The sequence below is a fragment of the Papio anubis genome, chromosome 11, assembly GCF_008728515.1.
Source record: "Papio anubis isolate 15944 chromosome 11, Panubis1.0, whole genome shotgun sequence".
NCBI lineage: Eukaryota > Metazoa > Chordata > Mammalia > Primates > Cercopithecidae > Papio > Papio anubis.
Genome location: NC_044986.1, coordinates 15,158,494 through 15,185,770, shown reverse-complemented (window position 1 = coordinate 15,185,770; position 27,277 = coordinate 15,158,494). Strand labels below are relative to the sequence as shown.

The 27,277-nt window shown below is 39.0% G+C and overlaps 1 protein-coding gene across 6 annotated transcripts in view; it reads left to right on the top strand.

Annotated features, from left to right (window-relative positions):
- The window catches only part of LOC103887763, a 160,336-nt gene that overhangs the window by 21,375 nt on the left and 111,684 nt on the right, over positions 1-27,277 (top strand). For all 6 annotated transcript variants that reach the window (XR_004176881.1, XR_004176880.1, XM_031652038.1 and 3 more), the window contains one exon: positions 274-3,696. Coding sequence is in view for 4 of the 6 variants with exons in the window: in XM_031652038.1 (XP_031507898.1) it covers positions 3,470-3,696 (227 nt within the window). In the remaining 2 variants the exon portion in view is untranslated. The remainder of the gene's footprint in view (positions 1-273; positions 3,697-27,277) is intronic.

The window sequence follows — 27,277 nt, the reverse complement described above, 5'->3', positions numbered from 1 at the left end:
ATGTTTTAAAAATCACTGAGCTAGTCTAACCTTTCACTCAATACAATTATCCTCTTTAAACCACCGTGGGTAAGATCTGCTTGTTGTATATCCAACTGTTGGAAAGCTTCCTGTCTCTTGCATGTGACTAGTAGTGGGTGGAAGCGAACCAGGTGGACAGATTCATGTAGCCAGCATCACTATTTGATGCAGAGCTGTTCCATCACCACAGAGAAACTCGCTGAGGTACCTCTTTACATTGTACATTTTAAATCATTTATTTTATTTAAACAGACTTTCAGAAGGTGATGGATGGGATATTCTGAGAGTTGGAAGGCAGGCTTTGAGCCACAGAGAGCCACTGCAACATTTGAAGATTCTGGTGATGATGCTGACTGCCTGGCCACCTAAGAGGAAGAAAGGTTTGCCAACCCTTCTCTCATGCTCACAGTCCATCTCCCATCACCTTTCCCCCTTTTAATGCCCTTTCCCTGCTTTTTTTATCCAATAAATCTTTACTGAGCACTATTATGTCTCTATAAACTTAGAAGCTAGGAATGAAAAGATGGAAAATGAAATCCCTGCCATCCATGATTTTCAATTGAGTAACAAGACAGAGACCTACACAATGAGCCACATGCAAGGAAAGGGATGTAGTGCCACAGAAGCACTGAGAAAGCAACTGATTCAGACAGGACAATTTTTACACGTGAAGTGACATCTGAGCTGTTCCTTGGAAGAAAAGGGAGAATCAGGAGAAAGGGCGTTTAAGCAGTGGAAACAAAGACTATAAACACCGGGAGTGAGGAGCGTGCCCTGCAAGCATGGCAAGTGGTCTCCTGCATTAGAACAGAGGGTTACGGGAGGGAATGTGGCTGGAGAGATAGGTGGGGGCTGGATCACAAAGGGCAACAAACGCCTTGCCAAGGAGTTGGGGCTAAGCAGTGGGAGGCCATCAAAAGATTTTAAGTAGGGATGTGATATAATCACATTTTTCCCCTAAAAATAAAGACAATAAAGACCATTCTGGAGTTAGTGTGGAGAATGGATTAGAAGGGTGAAAGACTGGAAACTGGAAGATCACTTTAGAGGCTGACTTTCACAATAGCCTCTTCCCTCTAGGAAATAAACTCATCTACCTCCTGGTGAGGTTCAAATTAGGAATAAACGGGTGAGTTCTTTTTTTTCTTACGAAAAACTAAAGATGAAAGTGGAGATGCCTCACTACAACTAGTGCTTTAATTGCAATTTCTTACGGAAAGGACAGTTCTAAAACCTGCAAGTAACTGAAATTTGATTTTTTTGTCAGATAACTTTTGCTGGGACCTCTTGTATTCAAGCATCTTCATGGGCACTTGGGAGAAAATACTCAAATGCCATGTGAGAATCTAATAAAATTATTCTTTTTTGCAGTAAAAATAGCACTTCTACTAAAGTGCTGAAAGAATGATTATTTTTAAGCAGGAGGAAAAAATGGAGAAGGAATCCTTTAGTTTCAGCTGGAAAGCCTGACTGTCGTTGCTTTTCTACTACTCAATAGCATTGCGTTTCCTTGCATTTATTTGCATCTACCTCTCCAGCTGAGCCACAATAAAAAGCACCTACCTCAAATACCTAGCACTAATGGCTTAATTTGACAATTTGTATATGGTATTCTTTTATTACCCTTTAGGACCTTAATAATTAGTTTTTCTTTAGTGCAGTATTAAAGCATTAAAGGTCATAAATTCCACAGTCACCTGTATCCATTTATTGCTAATTTATTATAGAACATATCATAAACTTTCCTTGACATATAGGCCTCTTCATAACTATAAATCTTTTTTCAACTGTTTAGATAACTTATGCTTAAGTTCAAGAAGAGACCTTGAAGAGCAAATATTTAAAACATGTATTTATTACACATAATGGAGCAGGGTGGATAACTATGTGAAGTAATCATTTACCTTCAGTATATTTATCACTTCAAACTCTTATAAAGATAAATTTGTTTTCAAGAGGGAAAAATGTTAAATGTCAAGTAGCTGTTTTCCTAAGTGCTTTAAAATGTCCAGCTGAATAAAGCCATCTTTCTAGTTAGGATAGAACACCAAAAAAGGTTTCTAATGAGATTAAATTTGTCACTAGTAACCTCAGTTAAGCTTAAAAACTTTGCAAACTTGATAGTTGTCTCTTCAGATGGCAAATGTATCATCTTAGTTGATAGAGGGTTGTTTCCTGTGTTTCAACTATGGAAATAACACGTTGTAAAAAACTCACAGTTCCTGAATGCATTTACCTTACTGCTTAAACTTCTGTATGGATGCATATTTGTGGCCCACATATATTCAAAAAGGGAGAGGAGAAAATCAACTTGCTGGAAAATCCATTTGTTGAATGAGTAATTTGCTGAAAATCACATTGCTTTCATTAATGTAGTCTAATATAATCAGTAACCATGATGCATGAGATAGTTGCAACACTCATAGGGACTTTTTTCTCAAAGCTTTCATTGAGCTTTAGTTTTCTGCAGGCCAGTGGTTAGCCAAGCTAGACTATCACAGGTTTTATCATACTCTGACTTTGGGAAATCAAAAACTTTAAAGTGAATATTTTCAACTACAAATGTAATTGTATTCAGTGTCTAATGATTTACAAACAATGGGATGGGTTTTTTTCCAACATATTTTTAGTCCAGCCTTCTGTAGTTTTCTTAATTTACCAATTAATCAACCCAATTCAACATGAACATTTTTATGCACATTTTAAACATTTGAGAAGTGCCCAATGTCTCAAATATTAAATGCACATGAACTTAACATTTAACTGAACTGACAAGTCCACTACAAATGACTAGAGTGAAAAGAATACAGCAAAACTAAAGCCAAACTAAAACCAACACTTTGATAAACTATTGAACAGTTCAGCCACACAATTTGCTGAAATCTTGCTTTCTAACAGGGGCTATGTCTTCTTGATAGCATGTTCTACATGCAGCAGTGAAGTGAAGATTCTGAGAAGGGATTACCATACCTACTGTAAATAGAACTTCAAATTTGAAATACATTAGCTATAAAGAATTATGCAAGAAAGAGTAAAATTGTTGCAAATCCCTGAGGAACGCAATAAGATGAATAAAGACACAAATGTAAAATAACTAGAAAGATACAGGAGCTACCATATTGCGAATTCAATTCTGGCCTCTAACTGATTAAAAACAATGAGTTGAAATTGCTATAACCACTTGGGAAATTGGTGAAATAATCTTTAAAAATGCTAAAGAGTCTGTTGAAATAGAAAATGGCATCAAAATCATTTTGAAAAATTGGTAGTGTATTAGTCTGCTTAGGATGCCAGGAGAGAATACTACAGACTGGGTGGCTCAAACAACAGTTTATTTTCTTATAGTTCCTGGAGGCTGGAAGTCCAAGTTCAAGGGGCCAGTAGGGTTGGTTCCTGGTGATGCCTCCCATGCAGCCCTGTGAATGGTCTGCTTTCTCTCTCTCCTTCCATGGTCTTTCGTCTCTGTGTGAGCATTTCTGATGTGTCTTCAGCATCTTATAAGGACACCAGTTCTAGTAAATTAGAGCCCCCCATTCTTTTGAGCTCATTTAACCTTAATTACCTTCTTAAAGGCCCTGTCTTCAAATACAGTCACCTTGGGGATTGGAGCTTCAACATACAAATTTGGAGGAGACACAGTTCAGTTCATAACAGTATGAACTACAAAATTCCTATGTAAGTTAAAAGTCATAAATCCTGCAGTTACCTGTGTCTATGTACTGATTTATTATGAATTGCTGAAAATTTTGGTTCCTTTCCTGAATATTAAATATTATTCATAAGACTGAATAGTTTTGTGATCTCTAGCTTTTGACAAATTTAACTCTCCTGTTAAGCTATAAAAAATATCTCTGATAAATCACCATCCCTGTGATCAATTTACATAAACTTTATGCTGCGCAAAATCATCAAATTTCAAGTAATTTTAGTAAATTTTATAAATTTGGTAAATTGGTGATTCAGAGACTTTTTATTATTTATAAATTATTCAGCCATAGAAAACCATGCTAGGAATAGTCATAGTCTCACCAATATCACAATTGGCAGTAGAATGGTCTTGTGTATGGTGATGACAAGCTAGAAGAGGTCTCCAGAATTCTTTGGATATCATTTTAAGCATTCCTAAGGGCTGAATGGTCCTAAAACTATGAAAGAATGCAAGATTTCATCAGGTCAGATAGAAAATACATTCGCAAATATAAGGCCTTCATCAGAGCCAAAGGTCTTTAGAATTCGACACATCCTAAAAGTCAAAGAAACGCAAAATTCAAGCAAGGGTTCAAACTAGAAAAGAGTTACAGGTCTCTGTGAGTAGACAAAGAACTAGGCAATGTGAACTCTGAGACCAACTACTTTCACATTAAAAAACTTAATAGCCTTTTTGATACATAATTCTCTTACCATACAATTCATCCATTTGAAATATACAGTTTAGTGGTTGTTAGTATAGTCACAGATAGGTGCTACCATCACCACAATCAGTTTTAGAACATTTTCACCTCAAAAAGAAATCCTGTACCCTATAGCTACCAGTCCCCTATCACTGCATCTTTTCCCCCCAGCCCTAAGTCACCACTAATCTGCTTTCTGCCTCTATAAACTTTCCTGCTCCAAACCTTCAAATGAATGAAGCCATATAATATGTGATCTTTTGTAACTAACTTATTTCACTAAGTGTGTTTTCAAGGTTCATCTATGTTGTAGCACGTATCAGTACTTCCTTTTTGTTTTTTCTGGCTTCTTTTTAAGATTTATTTATCTTTGGTTTTCTGCAGTTTCAGTATGATATGCCTAGGTGTATTCTTTTTGGCATGTATTCTACCTGGTGTACTTGGAACTCCCTGGATCTGTAGTTTGGTGTCTGACATTAATTCAAGGAAATTCACAGGCATTATTGCCTCAAATATTTCTTCCATTCCTTCCTTTCTTCTCCTGCTGCTATTCCCATCATGTATGTGTTACATTGATAGTTGTCCTACCATCCTTTGATATTCTATTCCATTTTTTCAGTCTTCTTTCCCTTTGCTCTTCAATTTTGAAAGTTTGTATTGACACATCCTCAAGCTCAGAGACTCTGCTTAGCCATGTCTGGTCTACTAATGAGCCCATCAAAAGCATTCTTCACTTCTGTCACAGTGTTTTGCCCTCTGTCATTTCTTTTTGATTCTTTCCTAGAACTTCCGTCTCTCTGATTACATTATCCACATGCTCTTGCGTTTTGTCTACTTTTTCCATTAGAGCCCTTAGCATATTAATCATAATTGTCTTAAATTTCCAGGCTGATAATTCTGACATTCTTGCCATATTTGAGTCTGGTTTTGATGTTTGCTCTATCTCTTCAAACTATGATTTGGGGTTTTTTGGGGGGTTTTTCTTTCTTTTTTTTTTTTTTTGCCTTTTAGTATGCCTTGCAATTTTTTGTTGAAAGCTAGAGATAATGTACTGGGTACAAGGAACTCCAGTAAATAAGCCTTTAGTAATGTGACGATACTGTGTGGAGGGGAGAGAAGGCATTCTATAGCACCATGTACCATGTATGATTCAGCCTTGGTCTTTTAGTGAGCCCGGGTCCCTGGGCTGTGAACTTCACAAATGCTTCCCAGTAACCCTGCCAAACTTCCCCAACCGTGGGTGCCAGAGGGGGCTGGAGTTGGGCATTTCTCTACACCTAGGTTGGTTAGGCTCTGGTAAAATAGTTTCTTTTCAGGGCAGGTCTTGTTAAGAAGAACAGAGTGCTCTGCATACTCCAAAATCGTTCCTTTTCTCCTCCCCCTGCCAGAAGCATGAGGGGGTTTTTTCTCTGTCTCCACTTTTAGAACCTGGGAACCAGGTTCCAGTTAGAACCGGAAACCAGAAGTTTGTTCCTGAGGTTTTAGAGCCAAATCATATTCCATTGTATGCCACATTTTGTTTATCCGTTTGCCTATTGACAGGCATTTGGGTTGTTTTCACCTTTTGAATATTCTGAATAATATTGTTATAAACATTCGTGTATAAGTTTCTACATGAACATATGTTTTCATTTCTCTTGGGTATATACCTAGTAGTGGAATTGCTAGGTCATATGATGACTCTACATCTAATCATTTAAGGAATTATTGAACTAGTTTTCAAAGTGGCTGCACCATTTTACCTTCCTACCAGCAATGTTTGAGAGAGTTCTAATTTCTACATATCCTCATCAATACTTGTTGTTACCAAACTTTTTGATTCTTAATGTAATTTTTTAAAGTATTTTAATTGTGATAAACTACATGCCACATAAGTTTTACCACATTAACCTTTTTTTTTTTTTTTTTTTTTTTTTTTTTTGAGATGGAGTCTCACTTTATCACCCAGGCTAGAGTGCAGTGGTGCCATCTTGGTTCACTGCAACCTCCACTTCCTGGGCCCAAGTGCTTCTCCTTCTTCACCTGCCTGAGTAGCTGGGATTACAGGCGCACGCCACCACACCTGGCTAATTTTTGTATTTTTAGTAGAGACAGATTTCACCATGTTGGCCAGGCTGGTCTTGAACTCCTGACCTCAGGTGATCTGCCTTCCTCGGCCTCCCAAAGTGCTGGAATTACAGGCATGAGCCACTGTGCCCGGCCCATATTAACCATTTTTAAGTGTAGTGTTCAGTAGTGTTAAGTACACTCACACTGTTGTACAACCATTCTCCAGAAATCTTCATCTTACAACTCTAAAACTCTGTACCCATTAAAAAAAACAAAAACAAAAACAAAAAAAACTCCACATTCCCCTGCATCCCCAGCCCCTGGCAACCACCATTTTACTTTCTGTCTCTATGAATTTGACTACTCTAGGTACTTCACATTAGTGGAATCATGCAGCATTTGTCTTTTTGTGAATGACGTTTCACTTAGCATAATGTCTCAAAGTTCATCTATGTTGTAGTATGTATCAGAATTTCCTTCCTTTTTACGGCCATTGAGTGTATATCCTACATTTTGCTCATCGGTTCATCCACCACTGGACACATAAATTGCATCTACCTTTTGGCTATTGTGAACAATGTTGCTATGAATATAGCTGTACAAATGTCTCTTGGAGATTCGGCTTTCTTCTTCTTCTTTTTTTTTTTTTCAAAGACAGGATCTCTCTCTGTTTCCCAGGCTGGAGTGCAGGGGTGCAATCTTAGCATGCTGCAGCGTCAAACTCTTGGGCTCAAGCAATCCTCCTCCCTCAGCCTCCTGAGTAGCTAGGACTTCAGGCATGTGACACCACACCCAGCTAATTCCATTCTTTTGGGTATATTCCCAGAAGTTGAATTGCTGGATCATATGGTAATTATATTTTCTGAGGGACTGCTATACTATTTTCCATAGCAGCTGCACTATTTTGCATTCCCACCAACAGTGCATAGGGTTCCAATTTCTCTACATTCTTGCCAACATTTTCTGTTTTTTTAATAGTAGCCCTTTTAATCGGTATGAAGTGATATCTCATGGTTTTGACTTGTGTTTCCCTAATGATTAGTGATGTTGAGTTCACCTTCATATTTTGAAGTGCATGACATTTCAACCATGAAACAAAGTTCAATGAAACTCATCAGGGTCTTTAACAAGTCTAGTCCCTATGTGGGCCAAAATCTCTATGCACATGTGACCTAAATTACATGGCATGGTAACAGATTTCCTTTAGTGGGTAAGAATATTTTAGCTCTGGGGAGATTTAGAATTAAGTATAGGAAGGATTGCAATAATTAAAATGGAAATAATAATAGTTGGGGGTTAAGAAGAAAGTTGTTCATATTTCTTTTTTATTATTATTATACTTTAAGTTCTAGGGTACATGTGCACAACGTGCAGGTTTGTTACATATGTATACTTGTGCCATGTTGGTGTGCTGCACCCATCAACTCATCAGCACCCATCAACTCGTCATTCACATCAGGTATAACTCCCAATGCCATCCCTCCCCGCTCCCCACTCCCCATAATAGGCCCCGGTGTGTGATGTTCCCCTTCCCGAGTCCAAGTGATCTCATTGTTCAATTCCCACCTATGAGTGAGAACATGCAGTGTTTGGTTTTCTGTTGTTGCGATAGTTTGCTGAGAATGATGGTTTCCAGCTGCATCCATGTCCCTACAAAGGACACGAACTCATCCTTTTTTATGGCTGCATAATATTCCATGGTGTATATGTGCCACATTTTCTTAATCCAGTCTGTCACTGATGGACATTTGGATTGATTCCAAGTCTTTGCTATTGTGAATAGTGCCACAATAAACATATGTGTACATGTGTCTTTATAGCAGCATGATTTATAATCCTTTGGGTATATACCTAGTAATGGGATGGCTGGGTCATATGGTATTTCTAGTTCTAGAACCTTGAGGAATCGCCATACTGTTTTCCACAATGGTTGAACCAGTTTGCAATCCCACCAACAGTGTAAAAGTGTTCCTATTTCTCCACATCCTCTCCAGCACTTGTTGTTTCCTGACTTTTTAGTGATTGCAATTCTAACTGGTGTGAGATGGTATCTCATTGTGGTTTTGATTTGCATTTCTCTAATGGCCAGTGATGACAAGCATTTTTTCATGTGCCTGTTGATATTTCTTATTTTATAAATTTGTCTTTTTGGAATGACAGTCTTACGACTTCAGTTGAAAATTTCTAATTGTGTGATTTTGACTTAGGGTGACCAGTTTGTCCTGATTTGCTCAGAATTGTCTTCATTTTAAAATAGAAAGCTCTGTATACCAGGCATCTCCTCAGTTAGGGATGGTTTATCATTTTATTTAGACTTGAGATTTTAAATTGAAATTGTACTAAACTCATATACAATATTGGACCATTTAAGAGAACTTCAGTGTATTTAAGTTTAATGTACAAGATATAAAACAGCTTCTTAAGTATCTGCTGCAGTTTCTATAATATAGATAATTGAAGTACTTAAAAATATAGACTATATTAAATTTATAAGCAAAGTTTAAATATTTTAAAGTGTTTAATTAATGAGACCAAACATTATTAAAAGCCCACTTAAAAATAATTGTTAACATTTGCTATACTTATATACAGACTAAAGAGATTTGTGAGCTGAACTTAATGGCTATTCATCTGGAAGACAAAAATCCCATTTCATTCTGTGTTGCCACAACCCAAACTTAAGTTTAAGGTTTTCCTTAGTTAAATTAAACACCAATTGTTTAAACCAAAAACAAATTGAGAAACAGTCTTTTGGGAATACTAAGCTACTCTAAAGGACACCAAAAATTGGTATCAACTACAGCTCATGATATTCAAAAATACTTCCATTTATGGAGTTTCAAAAGGACTCAGATTATCCTGGTAACATGGGGTACATTAACAGTTATCCAGCAAATCAATAGAACACGTTAATTATTGTAACCATACATATATTTGAAATGAAAACATCATTTTTGAGAGTGTGAAGATCAATTTAAACTGTGTTTTGTTGTTTTGAGGAGACAGCTCACCTTCATTGACTGACATTTTCAGCTAAAAAATGGTCTCAGTACTTTCCTTCTCTTGATGGAGCACTGCCTCCGTAATGTCGCTAAAGATTAAACAGGATTAATGCCCATTCTAATAATTTGTAAATATCACTACATTTAAAGATTCTAAATTGCTTATACTTAAGCAGGCTTAAAAGGAATGACCTCTTAAGATTTGCAATGGCCTTTTTTTTTTTTTTTGCTTTATTTTTCTGACAAAAACTATTTTTGGAAATATAGTTTATCGTGCAAGCTTTACCAAAGTGGTAATTTCAATAGAAAGTCTAAGAAAACATGACGTCCAAAGAACGACCAAGCTATAGTCAACAATACTTATAGGCTCTCAGATTCATGCGTGTTCTTTGCAGGCTGCGAGAGGCCTGTTATCCCACTTGGGGAAAGCTAGACTTGAATACTGATTTGAAGTATCACAACCACTGACAATTGCTTCCTAGCTACTCCACTTTGTTATATGCTTATCTCTGGAGTATGTTCCATCCCAAGCATGGCTCATGGCTCCTGGTCTATCCAGATCGAAAGCAAGAGAAAGGCAGCATGTGTCTTCCACTGTAATCTGTGACACCACAGCAGTTTCCCTGGTAGGGATGGACAGAGTAGCCCTGCAGAACTCACAGATTATAACAAACTGCTGCTCTGTTACCCCAGAGGACACTAAGCGATGATCTGGAAGACAAAAATCCCATCTTATTTTGTTACCAAAACCCAATCTTAAGAATAAAATACTTCTGGGGAAAAACCATAACATTCCAAAAGACAGTTTATTTTAATAGAGATGCTATTACATTAAAGACAATTGCAGCCTTCTAATTCACTCTTAGTTTAAATTTATCATGGTTGAAGGAAAAAGGCTAGGTTAATCATATGAACACATTTTTATCAATATGAATCTGAAATGTTTTTGAAAAGCCTGTTATATAAATTATTAGAAAGGTTAGATTTTCCAAAAGGTTAATATTTATTTTTAGCAAGAATGATTTCTTAAATTATAGTTTTAAAATGTTAATAATTGCCAGTGATTTCAAATAGACTTCCTTTTATCAAGGAGCTGGGATCTTTTGGTTCACTAGACCTCCTTGATCTTAGGCTGTATAAATTGTTTAGCTTTATTTGGTGCCATAGGGACTCCTTCAAACTTATCAGAAGCCTCAGTTTAATACAGAAAAAGAGAGGCTCAGACATGTCAGTATAATACTGTTAATGTTTTCCACATTTATGATTTTAGGGTCAAAGTCAAACCTCTTATTGTATTAATAATAGCAAAGCAAAAATAGGCTTTGTAGTTGTGAATTCATGGTTTTAAAGAATAATTTCCCTATGTTTTTATTAATTCAAGCCATCCATTGAACCACTCAAGGATTCCATTATATATTTGAGTGATGTATCTCATATTGTACCTTTAACTTTGGAAGACTATGAGAATGGATATGAGTGTGATTCTTTACAGTCATCAACATAGGATATTTCCTTTGTTCAAAAGTTATGTTAATAACATTAAAAGTTATATTTAGTAAAATGAACTTTAGAGCTTAGTAGTAAAATAATTAAAAGCCAGTTTTCCTCTACTCATTATTTAAAAGAGCATGGTTTGCAAGATAGTTCACATGCTATGCATTATAAAGCATGGCCATATATTCTGGATTCTGTTACTATCTGATTTGTAGACCCAGCAATAATCAGAATTTTAATAAAAAAAGTTACAAAGAAAATCCAGACAGCCTCCGCTTACCAAGCCCTTTCCTTTTGAGAGTGTATTGAATCCATGTTCCATTCAGCACTGATTAGTGGTAAAACTAAACCAAAGCTGTCGGCATATTGCAAAAGGCCTTTGCTTGACCAAAGCTTTTGTTTAAGACAAAGCTGCCATTGATGTCCACCCCAGGTGACAGGGGGTGAGAATGGAGTGACTTGGCAGCTTCTTTTTCTACCTGTGGGTCTTGCCCTTCTGTCTTTCCCGCCTGACACCCTTCCCCACCTTAAACTTGATGTTGGTGGATGGGAGCAGGAAGTCACAGTGCAGCTAAAATAAAGATGCTCGAAGCTCCCTCTTCTGTATGGCAGACCTGGATTGTGTGCCTCTCAGACGGGCAAGCTTGTCTTTCCTACCGCCCTAAGAAATATATCCTTACTTAGCCAAACCTATTTCCCCTTCCTGAGGGCCTATGCAGGCAAGCACAACACAGCAGTGTTCTATGTTAGACTTTGCACCAGGGTTCACTCAGGGCCTGCTGGTGGCTGTGAGAAGAACCTCTCAGCTGGAATGGTTCATAAGTGAATGGTAAAGCCTAGGTTTCAATTACTTTGGAGAATGGAACATTTCTTAACTTTCTTTCGTCACGAACTTCATGGTATCATTTGTCATGCCGTTTTGCCAGCTATGTACTTTTGTACATAGTTTTGTTTGATTTGCGACTCACGAACATCAATCAAAGAAGCTGTTTCATTTTTAAGAAATAGCAAAGAATATCTTGCCTCCTTCTCTTGTTTCATAGGTGAGTTATATGGCATGTGGAAGCTGAGAATTCAAACTCAATTCATGCTAACTCTTTCCTAAAATTAGGAGAACATTTCTGATTATAACTCATTCCCCTATTTACAAGGTCAGACATTTTGACTTGTAATGAACCAAAGAAATATCATGCTTCTGTGTTTGCCAAATTATGTTCTAGAGATATTGATTGGTATACTGTGGCCAAATAATTTTGGGAACAGTGGGTTAAAGAGAGCTAAAGATGTTTCTTTGCTGAGTCTTAGAGGCAGTATACCAAAGTGGTTAGGAGTGTGGACTCCGGAGACCCCACTGTGATTTAACTTTTGACTCCACCACTGACTAAATGTGTGATCTTGGGCAAGTCACTTAATATCTCTGCACCTCAATTTCCTCATCTGCAAAATGGAGCCAGAAACAGGGCATATCTCTCAGGGTAGTTGTGAGAATTACTTGCATTGATATATATCTTATATATAAAGCCCTTAGAACAGAGCCTGACACAACAAGATAAGCACCATGTATGCCTTGTATTAGCTATTATTGCTATAATTATTAAGTTTCTAAAGGGGAGATAAAGCAGTCAGCCTTTCCCAATCTTACTTATTTGTCCATCCATCCATCCATCCATCCATCCATCCATCCATCCATCCATCCTCTTCTGCCCAATATAAACAGCCTGAAGTGAGAGAGAGAGAGAGAATTTGAGAAGTAACAAAAAATTGCATCCTCGTTTGTATTATCTATTACTGCTGCCCGCTTTTATTGGGTATTTGCTTATTCACTTTTTCTTGTTTTAAAGAATGGATCAGAACACAATTTGAGGCCAACCCGTAGAAAGATTGAAATATTACATTATTTATCAATTAATTCCTGCAGGCTTCCCCAAAGTCCTCTCTCTCACTCGAGAATGGACATTTTGCAAACAGAAATCACAAATATACTAATTTCCTTTATTTATTAACCAAATTTTGTTTGAGCATCTGCTGTGTGCCAGGGACTGTTCTGGGCACTGGGGACACAGCAATGAGTGAAATAGACAAACATCCCAGGTTTCATGGAGCTTAGATTCTGTCGATAACCAATAAGCAGCTCTAGAAACCAATAATGAAGCCACAATCAAGTCATCAAATCTGCTACATTTCTCAAGGCTTCTGAATACATAAAAAAAGAACAAATTGCAAAATCAGATTTCCTAAATGTTAGTGTATTTCAAATGATATTTTATAAATTAGTGCTTTAACACAAAGAGAATACAGAATATGTAATCTCTTTTAGAAATTATCTCAAAAGTAAAAAAGTTTGAGACCTCAGCTGGGCCATAAGGGGCTCTTGTAGGCCCCCCTGCAACACCCATACCTACCTACCTTATCCCACCCCAAACTGATGCTGGATTTCAGTCTCGGTTAGAACTCAATGAACTAATCTGCCATTTTTCAGCTAAAATAATGAAGGTTTTTTCCCTCTCAGCTTTTGTTCAGGTTAAACTTCTTAGACATATAGTTTATTTTTTATCTGGACTAGTTTTTTGTTTTTGTTTTTTTTTTAGTTTAAGGAGCCTATAAAATAGCATATCAACATTAAAGCCTGACATCAAATTAGAAAAAGGCATACATGCCATTTTTTAAAATTTTCAAAGAGATATGGAGCCATATATGTCTCTGTCTCAGACTAGAATCAAGCACTGAAATAAGACACATGCGATGACTACAGTTCAACTCACTAATGTTTTGTTCCTGACATGCAGTTTTGGTACATGATAACATTGAGTAGTTGTTTAATTTTTAATTACAAATATAAAAATGATACTTAACCAGGCTGGATGTTGGACTGTTAGATAATTTTAAGATAGGGAAATTGTGAATACACAACTGTTTAGTGCGTTTGGTTAATAAACTCAGAAGTATATAATTGTTCTAATATTTTAACTTGTGTTTTCTGCTTTTTTTTTTTTTTTTTTTTGACGGAGTCTCTCTCTTTTGCCCATGCTGGAGTGCAATCTCGGCTCACTGCAACCTCTGCCTCCTGGGTTCAAGCAATTTTCCTGCCTCAGCCTCTCGAGTAGCTGGGATTACAGGCATGCACCACCACAACTGGCTAATTTTGTTTTTTCAGTAGAGACAGGGTTTCTCCATGTTGGTCAGCCTGGCCTTGAACTCCCAACCTCAGGTGATCCGCCTGCCTTGACCTCTCAAAGTGCTGGGATTACAGGCGTGAGCCATGACGCCTGGCCTGACCCACTGCACCCAGCCGTGTTTGCTTCTTTAGTTACCTGATCGACACTAAGATAAAGCATTTTATATCTTTGGGAAATGCAGGATCTCAGAGTTATAAATTTTTAGATTTAGAACGGGCCTAGAAGACCCTCTCATTGGACCTACTCCTTTTACAAATGGGGAAACATAAGACCAGAGTGGGTGGGGTCAGTTGTATTTTGATTGAATCACAATTTTTGTCATGAACAAAACATTTTATTTAGGTCTTACATAAAATAAGATCCTTGTATGCTACTAAAACCTTCTGTATTATGCATCATATCATCAAAGTGTCAGTGAACCTACCAAGCAGAAGTAATGTTAAGTTTAAAAGTATTAAGTACTTTAAAACAGTTTGCTTTTGACTTATCTTTTGGGTCATTCATTTTAAAAATCAAAACAGAAAATTTCTGTTTTCTTCACTTAACCATTTCTAACTGAATTAAGAAAAAACACAGGAAATAAATGATACTCTTTTCTTTTTCTTTTTCTGCATTTGTACCTGGATTTCTAAATCCAGCCATCATTTTCTATGCTCAAATTAAATAAAATGGGAGGCTGGGCAGTTGCCCAGTGTATTAGACCATTCTTGCAGTGCTATAAAGAAATACCTGAGGCTAGGCAATTTATAAAGAATAGAGGTTTAATTGACTTATAGTTCTGCAACCTGTACAAGCTTAGCGCCAGCATCAGCTTGACTTCCAGGGAGGCCTCAGGGAGCTTTAACTCATAGTGGAAGGCGAGGTGGGAACAAGCACAGGACGTGGCAAAAGCAGAAGCAAGAGAGAGAGTTGAAGGGGAGGTACCATACATTTAAACAACTAGATCTCATGAGAACTTACTCACTATCATGAGGACACTACCAAGCCATGAGGGATCTGCCCACATGACCTAAACACCTCCCGCCAGGCCCCACCTACACGGGGGATTACAGTTCAACATGAGATTTGATGGGGACATTCAAACTATATTTTTCTGTCCCTAGCCCTGCTAATCTCATGTCATTCTCACATTGCAAAATACAATCATGGCTTCCCAACAGTCCCTCAAAGTCTTAACTCATTCTAGAATCAACTCAATCAAAAATCCCAAGTCCCCAGTCCAAAGTCTCATCTGGAAATGAGTTCCTTCCACATATGAGTCTGTAAAATCAAAACAAGTTATTTACTTCCGAGATACAATGGGGGCATAAGCATTAGGTAAACATTCTCATTCCAGAAAAGAGAAATCGGTCAAAAGAAAGGGGCTACTGGCCCCATGCAATTTTGAAACCCAGCAGGGCAGTCATTAAATCTTAAAGCTCCAAAATAATCCCCTTTGACTTCATGTGCCACATCCAGGGCACACTGGTGCAAGAGGTAGGCTCCAAGGGCTTGGGCACCTCTATACCATGGTTTTGCAGAGTTTGGCCTCCAAAACAACTCTCATAGGTTGTTGAGTGCTTGCAGCTTTTCCAAGCACAGACTGCAAGCTGCTAGTAGATCTACCATTTTGGTATCTGGAGGATGGTGGTCTCCTTCCCACAGCTCAACTAGGCAGTGTCCCAGTGGGGACTCTGTGTGGAGCTTCTAGTCACACATTTCCCCTCTGCACTGCCCTAGTAGAGGTTCTCTATGAGGGCTCTAACCCTGCAACAAGCTTTTGCTTGGGTGCCCAGAGTTTTTCATACATCCTCTGAAATCTAGATGGAGGCTGCCAAGCCTCCTTCACTGTTGCATTCTGCATACCCACAGGCTTAACATCACATGGAAGCCACCAAAGCTTATGGCTTGCACCCTCTGAAACAGCAGCCTGATCTGTATCGGGGCCCTTTGAGCTGAGGATGTAATCAGAGTGGGCAGGATGTGGGGAGCATTGTCCCAAGGTTGTGCAGAGCAGTGTGAAGCTGGGGGGAGAGTGGGGGAGTTGGGTAGGGGTGCAGGTGTGAGGGGGGAGGGTGTCCCTGGGCCTGGACCGTGAAACTATTCAGTCTTCCTGGGTTTCTGGTCCTGTGATGGGAGGGGTTGCCTCCAAGATCTCTGAAATGCCTTTGAGGTCTTTTCCCCATTGTCTTAGCTATTAGCACGTGGCTACTTTTTAATTGTGCAAATCTCTCTAAAAAGTGGTTGCTCCACAGTCTCCTTGAATCCATCTCCTAAAAAAGCTTTTTCTTTCTTTGCCACATGACCAGTGTGCAAATTTTCCCAACTTTTATGCTCTTATTCCTGTTTAAATATAAGTTCCAACCTTAAGTCATTTCTTTGCTGCCACATCTGAATGTATGCTGTTAGAAGTAGCCATGTCATATCTTGAATGTTTTGTTGCTTAGAAATGTCTTTGGCCAGATATCCTAAATCATCACTCTGAAGTTCAAACTTCCACAGATCCCAAAGGCATGAATAGAATGTAACCAAGTTCTTTTCTAAGACATAACACAGGTGACCTTTGCTCCAGTTCCCAATAAATTCCTCATTTTCATCTGAGACCTCATCAGCCTGGACTTCACTGTCCAAATCACCATCACCATTTTGGTTACAATCATTTAGCCAGTCTCTAAGAAATTCCAAACTTTATTTCATCTTTTCATCTTTTTCTGAGCCCTCCAAACTCCTCCAAACCTCTGCCTGTTACCCAGTTCTGAAGTCACATTCACACTTTCAGGTATCTTTATAGCAATGCCTCATTCCTTGGTGCCACCTTTCTGTATTAGACCATTCTTGCATTGCTATAAAGAAATACTTGAGACTGGATAATTTATAAAGAATAGAGGTATAATTGGCTCACAGTTCTGCAGGCTGTACAAGCATGGCACCACATCCGCTCGGCTTCTGCAGAGGCCTCAGGGAACTTTTACTCATGGAAAAAGGCAAAGCAGGAGCAGGTATGTCACATGGCAAAAGCAGGAGCGAGAGAGAGAGAGAGAGAGTGTGTGTGTGTGTGTGTGTGTGTGTGTGTGTTGGGAGTAGGGGAAGGAACCATACACTTAAACAACCAGATCTTGTGAGCACTCTTTCACTGTCATGAGGACAGCACCAAGCCAGGAGAGATTCATCCCAATGACCCAAACACCTCCCACCAGGCCCACCTCCAACACTGGGGATTACAATTCAACATGAGATTTGGCAGGGACATATATTCAAATTAGATCACCCAATCATAAAATATAGTGTTAGAATTTCTTTCTTTTTTTTTTTTTTTTTTGTTAACAGGTGTATTTCTTATCATTGTGTAATAAAAACTGTGCCTCAGTTCATTATTTCAATTACTATGTTAGAGTCTTTACTTTTAGAATATGATCTCATGCCTCCAATATTTTGATGACCTTATGTAATTAATATGCAGTTTCATGGAGGAATGTGAAGTTAGGTAGGACGTGGGGACATCGGGGTCCTTTTCTCACAGTGAAACCATGCTTTTGTAGAACTGACTGCTTACTCTCCCTGGGAGACATGAATCTGTTATCCCCGCTTTGTTGGAAAACAAATGTTATATATAGTCTCTGTGGAGTGTGTCAAGGTAAGGGGTTGAAGGAGAGGAAAACATGATGGTGAGAAGGGATGCTGGAATAATTTAAAGCATAAGGGAAGAGAAAAAGAGAAGAGAGTCACTAAGGAAAGAAAGGAAGCATCAGCTGCATGTACTTCTGACAAGTGGGTTTGTGGCATGTCAGTGCCTGAGCCTCTCATCTTTCTTTGTAAAATCATTCAACTTTGGGATACTTCAAACCAATGTTTCCAAAAATGAGTGGCTTTTAGGTGGCAAATATTTTTCTAAACATAAATATGTCTGAGCCAGGAGCAGTGGCTCAAGCCTGTAATCCCAGCTACTCGGGAGGATGAGGCAGGAGAATCACTTGAACCAGGAGGTGGAGGTTGCAGTGAGCTGAGGTTGCACCACTGCACTCCAGCCTAGATGACAAAGCAAGACTTGTCTCAAAAAATAAAACATAAAAAAACAGGCCAGGCATGGTGGCTCACACCTGTAATCCCAGCACTTTGGGAGGCCGAGGTGGGTGGATCACCTGAGGTCAAGAGTTCAAAACCAGCTTGGCCAACATGGTGAAACCCCTACTCTACTAAAAATACAAAAATAAGCTGAGTGTGGTAGCTCATGCATGTAATCCCAGCTACTTGTGAGGCTGAGGCGGGAGAATCGCTGGAACCTGGGAGGCAGAGGTTGCAGTGAACTGAGATCACGCCATTGGGCTCCAGCCTGGGCAATGGAGCAAGACTCCATCTCAAAAATAAAATAAAAATAAAAAACAAACAAATAAATAAATCTGTATACACTTAATACATACTGTTTCAGAAAAATATATATTATATATAAATGTAATAATCATACATATAATATGCATACATTATATATTCACATTTCATAGTATATAATATATACATAATATATAAATGTATTTTAAAAATAAATATGTAAATATATATGTAACCAGCACATCTATGTATGATAGTAAAAGAAACTTCCCCTTAACAAAATAAATAAATTATGAGTTTTTTAAAGTCAAGGTTGCTAACAAGGATTAACTAACTTATAGGTAGTGATGCTTGAATATGTCTAAAATCATGAAGATCATATGTGAATGACACACTTAGGAAATATATCTCTAAAAAGACCTTTTGTTTGTAGGTTTATCTTTCAGCTTTTTAAAGTTTACCGGTGTAAGGTAGTGATCCTGAAAAGGATGAGGATGAATTCTTGCCAGAACTGACTTTTTCAAAGTGCACGTGCTCCCTGCTTACCTCCCCACTGACACATTCTGACAGGTCTCTATATTCCCTTCCCTGCTCCCTCTGACTGTGCATAGTGTGGATGCAGAGGAAACGGCTGAGAACAACTAACTCCAGTAAGGCATTCCTGGTTCATTCAGGTCCAAAGAAGGGAGGGGGAAACAGCCACAACAAAGCAGCCCCCAATACACATGCATCACACACACACACAGAAACACACACACACAAGCTCACACTCACACAGTTTCTTTATCCACTATATTGCAGGCCATTCAATATAGCAGAAAAAAATTTCTTGAGACAAAACTGTCTACTTGGAGACATTTTTGTTCAGTTGATTAATTCTGTAATTTTACATTTTTTGAACACGGAAGCCAAGGATATGGTTCATAATATTTTCAGTCTAGAAACAGCTGAATGAAGTAACAATCTTTTAAGAAGGGTCCTCAGAGCAAAGCAGGTTCATTTTCTAGAAGAACAAAATCCTTCTGGACATTTTTGTGTGTTCCGTTCAAGACTGAGAGTCCAAGAGGGACTTGACAGATGTGACTGTCATAGTGTACTGGGACCAAATTACTCTGGGTATCAAGAACTGAATGTTAAAATAAAATTGGAAAGTTATTTCTTTCCATGCTGTCCCCTTCTCTGAATTTCCAAAGCATTTGTTTTGTAAAATCCTAAGTGGAAACAGATTTTGGTGCCATAATTTCAAACAAACCATCTCTTTTTGAACTCTGCAGCCTGGAACACAATAGCATATCAAGTTCACAAAATTTCAGATAAACCACATTCAAGCTATAAAAATGACCCCCCCCCCAAAAAAAAGTCTTAATTTTTCCTACATCTCGTTTCTTTTTCTCACAGTACTTTAAGGAAGCTCAGCTTTGCTGTCTCTTTGGTAAGAGTTGCTGCTGTGGAGACACACACTGTTGCCCGATGGATGAATCTATTCATAATTTAGTTTAAGTTATCTTTTCCTTTTTGTAGAGTCATTTTGACCACATTTGCCATTTTGTGAGGCACAAAGTAGGCATTAGTGAGTGACTGAATACTCAAAGAAATAAGCTTTTGGATTAAAATTGAGATGCATTAACTATCATTCACATAAGAGCTGTCTTATCAACCTGTTTTTACAACTTGCTCTGAGATACAAAAAAAAAAGATAGAAAAGTATTATTATTCTGAGTCCTGCATTTTCCCTAAACTAGTGTGCTTAAAGCAGTTAAATACTACCATATTGCTTTTTAAAGTCATTTAAAAATATTCTAAGTTCAATAATCCATTGAAAATTCAAATGTCATTATCATTATCTATTTATTTGGATACATATGGCTGTCTTTGTTTAATTAACTTGTTGAAAGTAGTACCAATAAATACTTTTAGTACCAATAAAAGTATTAAAATAACCTGAATAAATGACCAGAATAAATAAAATGACTTGAAAGTAGCTCAGAATAATTGCAAAGAGAAGCGAGAGAAGCCAGAATAATTCCTCTTCAATCAGGTATCCAAATGTTTTATTATTGTACAAATGACTTATACACATATTATAGTAGCCTAAACGTTTTTAAAAATATTGACATCCTTTAGGGCAAAAAGGTGTAAATCTCTAAGAGGTAGAGTAGAAAACATGATTTATTCTGTTTTCCTAGCATTGCTAGTTTCCAGGTGTTCACCTTTTGATCCAGCTACAGGCAATGATTTTCTGAAGTGGTTTCTGATGGTGTCTGACATCATTTATAGTACTCTTGAACAATCTTGTAATGTGCTAAACTACACCAAATTAAGTGAGTTAGTGGCCAAAAAAGAGTCCAATAGACCCATGGGTATCATGAGTGTTTTGCTACTTGCTGCCTCTTGTATTCACTGCTCAGCGGGAAGAAGTGAAGTTTTTTTGATCCTCTGATATCTCACAAGTGGTGGATTTGGTGGAGAGCTATAGAGAATCTGGACAAGTAGGAATAGATTGAACAGTCTTAAGCATGTGGAAGTTTACAAGTTGCCAGACTGTGTCCTTTGTAATCATTCATTTATTTATTCATTCAGTCAGTCAATCACCAAATATCCATTGAAGTGCTGCTTTCTGTAACATATGGCAAAATATGTTGTGTGGGAAATAAAGATGAGAGAGATCATGATCTTGAGCTAAAAGAGTTTATAGTGAGAAAGAGAGATGGTATAGAGAAATGAGTTGACATGAAGGCACAATCATGTGTCAACATATAAAGCAATAGCATGTATATGTTCAGAGGCGGGAGAGATTCCTTCCAGCTGGAGTGATCAAGAAAATACTCATTCATATGCCCATTGGTTTATCACATATACATAGTCAGGGACTATGATAAGCACTGAATACAGAACAGTGAAGGAGAGGGTAAGCAGACAGTTAAAATATATTCATCTGATCATTCAAACAATATATATTGAGGGTATATTGAAGGTCTACTGCACGACAAGCTTTGTTCCAGGCTCTGGGGTTTGTTTGATGAATAGGCAAAGCACTTTCTCTCACAGATCTTACATTCTAGTAGGGAAGATAATCAACAAGCAAGTATATACATCATAATGCAATTTTAGAACATTAATGCTGCAGAGAAAATAAATTGGTTTAGCAGGGTAGATGATGAAAAGACATGGAAGTCTATTTTACATTGGATGGCTAGGGAAAGGCTCTGGAAGGGAAAGATCTAACTGGTGAGAGGTGGCCAGAGAAGACCCGGATGCCATGGCAAGTGCCAGTGAGAGGGAGGAGCGTGGGGATGTTGAGGAACAGATAGGCAGCCCAAGAGGTGACCAAAAGGGAGGTAGTGGAGGGGAAGCTGGACAGTGGCTGGGGCCAGATCATTTGGGGCCTGTGAGTCCATAGTCCAAGAACTTGGGCAGCTACTAGAAGGTTTTAATCAGGAATGTGATGGGATCTGAGTTTAAGAGTTGGCTGGAATTGTTCAAGAATGGAAGAAGCAGGCCAGGCACAGTGGCTTAAGCCTGTAATCCCAGCACTTTGGGAGGCCGAGACGGGTGGATCACAAGGTCAGGAGATCGAGCCCATCCTGGCTAACACGGTGAAACCCTGTGTCTACTAAAAAAAATACAAAAAACTAGCTGGGTGTGGTGGCGGGCGCCTGTAGTCCCAGCTACTCGGGAGGCTGAGGCAGGAGAATGGTGTGAACCCGGGAGGCGGAGCTTGCAGTGAGTGGAGATCGCTCCACTGCACTCCAGGCTGGGCAACAGAGCGAGACTCCATCTCAAAAAAAAAAAAAAAAGAATGGAAGAAGCAGAGAAACTACTTAGCATGTTGAAGCAACAGTCTAGAAGAAAGATAAGGAGTAGCTTGGACTTGTGTAGTAATGGTGGATTGGATGAGGAGTAATCAGGCTTTGAGTAACTTTTTTAAATAGAGAGGATAAAGCTGATTCATGGGATGTGAAGTGGGAGAAAAAGAGAGGAACCAGGATAACTCCTATGGTTTTAGGCCTGAGGAACTGTGTGGATTTTTGCACACTTGACTGAAATGAGGAAGACCTGGAAGAAAATGGCTTGGGAGAGGAAATTAAAAACTCTGTTTGAGCATTATATTGGTTTCCTAGGGCTAATGTAACAAATTACTATGGCCTTGGTAGATTAAAACAATAGAAATTTATTCTCTCACAGTTCTAGGAGCCAGAAGTCCAGGTGTCATCAGGGCCACGCTCCCTCTGAAGGCTCTAGGGGAGAATCCGTCCTTGCCTCTTTCAGCTTCTAGTGGCTCCAGACATTCCTTAGTTTGTAGCTACATGGCTCTAATCTCTGCCTCCATCTTTACATGGCCTTCTCCTTTGTGTCTATGTCTTCTCTTCTGTCTCTTTTAAGGACATTTGTCATTAGATTTAGGGCCCACCTGGATAAACTAGGATGATTAATCTAGAGATCCCTAACTTAATTACACCTGCTATGACATTTTTTCCAAGTAAGTTAATGGTCATATTAACTTTATGCATGGTGTTAGGGTTAGGACATGAACATATCATTTGGAGGCTACCAACTCAATCCACTACTGGCATAGCAAGTCCAAGAGGTCTTGTAAAAGACCAGGAGTCACCTATAAAGGAGGCAGGAGAAAATTAAGACAGCATTGTGGTCCTGGAAGCCACAGCATTTCAAGGCAGAATTTGTGACTGACAGTGTCAGATGTTGCTGAGAAGTCCAGGAACATGAGAATAGTAGACTCATCACGGGGTGTGATAATCTGGTGGCCTTGATATGTGTGGTGTCACTGGAATGGTGGGGCTGAAAGGCTTAGCAGCATGGATTACAGATAGAATATGCGGTAAAGTAGGAGAGAGTGCCAGAAAGGACGTCTCAATCAAGGAGTACAGCATGCTATGAGAGAAGATGGGCAGCCAAGATTTGGGTGGGGAGGGGGCAAAAAAGATTTCAGGAGAACTGACATCTGAATTGAGACCTGAAGGCTGAATCCCATTTAGCCAGCAGCCAGTCCAAGAAAAAAAAATAGGAAGAGAGTTTTTTAGATATCTAGACTATAAGGAGCCACCAACAGGTTTTATGTAAGACAAAGATGTAAACAAATTTGCATTTCAGAAACATGACTCTGGTCGATGAGTAGTGAATGAATTAGTGACTAAAGGTAAGTAGCATGGGGTGTGTTGTTCCAATCCAAGCAATACCTGGTGGCAGCCTTTACTGAGAAAGAGGTGGTAAACAGGGGTGATATTAATAATATTAAGCAATCAGTGCTCTAGAGTCACTGGCCAATCAAAATGGATGCTGGCTCCAACAACTGTAAATGTACTGGCACAGGACCACAGAATATGATCTGCTTGTATACTTAGGAAGGACTGAATAGGTCTTAGAGCAATTGAGAGGTTATCGTTAACAAGATTTGTTTATGGATAGCTTTATTACTTAGGAGCTCAGCAGGATAAGTAGGTCTGCCGAGAGGAGGTGGGCAAAGTTTCAAGTTCAGTTTGGGTCAAGCTGAATTCAAGGAGTGGTCCAGGCTAGGTATGATGGCTCATGCCTGTAATCCTAGCACTTTGGGAGGCCAAAGCAGGCAGATCACTTGAGCCTAGTGTTAGCAACATGGCAAGATCCTGTCTTTACAAAACATTTAAAAATTAGCTGGGTATAATGGCACATGATTGCAGTCCTAGTTACTTGGGAAGCTGAGGGGGGGGTCACCAGAGCCTGGGAGGTCCAGGCTGCAGTGAGCCATGACTGCACCACTGCACTCCAGAAGCCTGGGCAACAGAGTGAGACCCTGTCTCAAAAGAGGGAGTGTTCCAGACCTGTAAGTGCAAATGTCTGCTAGGCTTTGGAGAGGGCTGGGCTGGCAGTATGGATTCAGGCATCATCAGCATGTGGACAGGTAATGAAAGCCTGGAGAGGGAACGAGTGCACCAGAGGAAAACCAGAGTCAGCAGTAAAGAAGGCCAGGGATAGAAACACCAGCCCTTGATGCATGAGCAGAGGATGAAGAGGCTTCAAAGAAGTGAGAAAAGGAGGGCAGAGAAGAAGGACAGAAGCCAGGAGAACTCAATGTCAAAGAAGCAAATGGACAAAGTGTACCAGGAAGAAGGAAATAGTCAGAGGAGTCTTGTGCCACAAAGAGATCTAGAAAGAGACAGAAGGGAAGATTCTTTGGGCAGAGCAGCAACAATATCATTGATGAGTTTGGCAAGAGCAGTTTCAGTGTGATGGTGGAGGTAGACGACAGACAGCAAGGAGGTGACAGGGAGAGGTAAGAATATAGAAACAGTGAAGTTGGAAGCTCTTTCAAGGTAAGAAGGGGATGGGAAATAAAGTATTAGCTGGAAGGGAATGTGGAGCTGGGGAAGACCTGAGCATGTTGAAATGCTTCCTGTGCTCATGGATTCCACATCTTTTGTTCATAAATTGGGAAGGCAGTCTGTATCAGGTTCTCTGGTGGCTTTGGGATGGGAAAAACTCGACAGAGAAGGACGTATTGAATACCTAGGTGGAAAAGTGAATACTGAAGAGGCTGAAGATTCTGAGAAGCTGGGAGAGGGCAGGATAACCCTTAGACCTGTATGAAAAAAACTGCCTCCTCCCTTGAAACCAAAGGGAAAAACAAAGGATGATTGCCAAGGTAGATTTGAAGGTTATGTGGCAGAAGTTGATGGGGTTACTATCTTGTGTTTTATATTTTCGTAGCCATTTGGAGGAGGAGTGAGACTAGATGGATGAATCAGCTTTCAGCTCCCATCACTACAGAACTATTCTTGTCAAGGTCACCATGACCTCCAATGTTGCTGATGGTCCTCATCTTATTAGCAGCATTGGATACAATTGATTGTTTCCTGTTCCTTAAAACACCACTTCTGTAGCTTTATCAGATATATTTCGTACATTACTTCAAATGATCTGGGCCCCACTTCTTACTCCAGCCATTGCTCTGGGGAAACTGTTACATATAGGGTTCACCATGTCTTCCTTCTCTTGCTTCCTGTCCTGGGGTTTCCAGGCCACCCTCTTCCTTAGCTACTTAGTGTGGTGCAATGGGTCAATGAAAATGGGAGGTCATGAGAGGAAGGGGAGAGGACATGATGGCAGAGATGGATCTTCAACAGGGGAAGAATAACACAGACTTCCTCTCACCTAGGCTTATCTAGCTACTGCCATTTAAAGTTGATATTATTCATCTCTTTCCAATAGAATAGAAGCTACATGAGGGTAGGGATTTTTATGTCTTGTTCATCACCCCCCATATAGAACTGTACCTTGCACATAGTGTACTTTCAATAAATATTTGTTGAATGAATACATGATAGAATTAATCATGTGATTTGTTTATGCAGCCATGAATATCATCAAAAGGGCAATCTGGGTGGAAGAAACAGCTTAAGCAAAGAGTGGAAGACTTTTCAAGTTACATGTCAAGGGCAAGGATTAGTTGTCCCATGTAGAATAATTTTCTTACAAAACTACTTTTTATACAGAACTTTTGATATACTTCATTGTATAACAGTTCACTGTCTGTTTTCAAACAAAAGTGAGTAGAATAAAACGTGGAGAAATTATATCTGGCATATACCAAAACTGTTGTCCAACTACCAATAACAAAGATGGCAAGGCTTCTAAAACAACTCTTTCCACTTTCTGACTGAAAAGATAATGTAGGATGAATAAATCAGACAAAGTAGCCTACTACTTAGAGAAGTGTATCTTTTACCTGTAGCACCCAGATTAACTAATATTTCCCTAAACAACCAAACTTTTCCTCTCTTCATATTGCCTGGGCTAACAATTTCTTAGGATACTAATTATTGGACTTTAACAAGGATAACATAAATTTTTTTTAAGGCAGTTGTTTTTAAAATAAAAGAGAAAATCCAAGCTTCTCTAACTTCTAAGCTGTTTTCCAGAAGCCCCTAGTTGTATTTACTTTTGCTCAGGGACTACCTCCGCTTCAGTTTGGTTCAGAAGTGCAAAGTCAGCTTACGTGCCCCTCAGAGCTACGTTTATGTAAAAAATGGAACACGTTGCCTCCAGCTCCCTCATTGGACACGAGGAAGACTCTATGCACTCTAGGCTGGGTGGCGCCCCTTGAGTCTGAGAACTTACTGGTCATCTTGGAGGAGGATGTGACTGCCAACTTGCGTGGCAATGCCTCTGATAAGGCAGTGCTTCCAAACTGCCCTCTCTCTTCCCTCGTCCCTCCCCTACATGATGCTTCTCTATCTAACTCAGTGGTAGATCAATTAATTCGTGAAGGTTCCTAGGGATATTGACCGTGCCTTTCAAGGAGGGAAGTACATATGGGTGTTGACGAGAGTTCATTAATCCTAGGGCTAATCTGGTACCTTCCAATGGACACATTGGAGTGGAAGCTCCCAAGGCCTTCAGCAACCTAGTTGAGTTAGAGGTTGTAGAAAAAAGAAAAGAACAAGGATGATGGATAAACTTTTAGTATTTCTGCAGTAGTAAGAAGCACGTTGCATCATTTTTAGGGCATTTAACAGAAATTATTATAGGAGTAGCATATCTGTGTCCACCACACAAGTTCTTATGTACATTTAGTTCAAAAGGAAAATTTATTGCACTTTAGAGTGCTTCTTGGCTGGCATGGTTCTCTTTACTTTCTCTAAGGCCCTAAAGAACACAGGGATCTTCTTTTTGCAGTAAGGAATTGAGTGTATGGATCTCTCAGTTTGAATGCCAATCTGAGTGAGTCAAACATCCAGCATTTCTGTTCCCCTGACCCCATATCTGGAAAATTGCCTCCATTATTCATTTAATTTCTTTCTGTAGCTAAAGCACTTCTGTATATTTTCACTTGGTTATATAA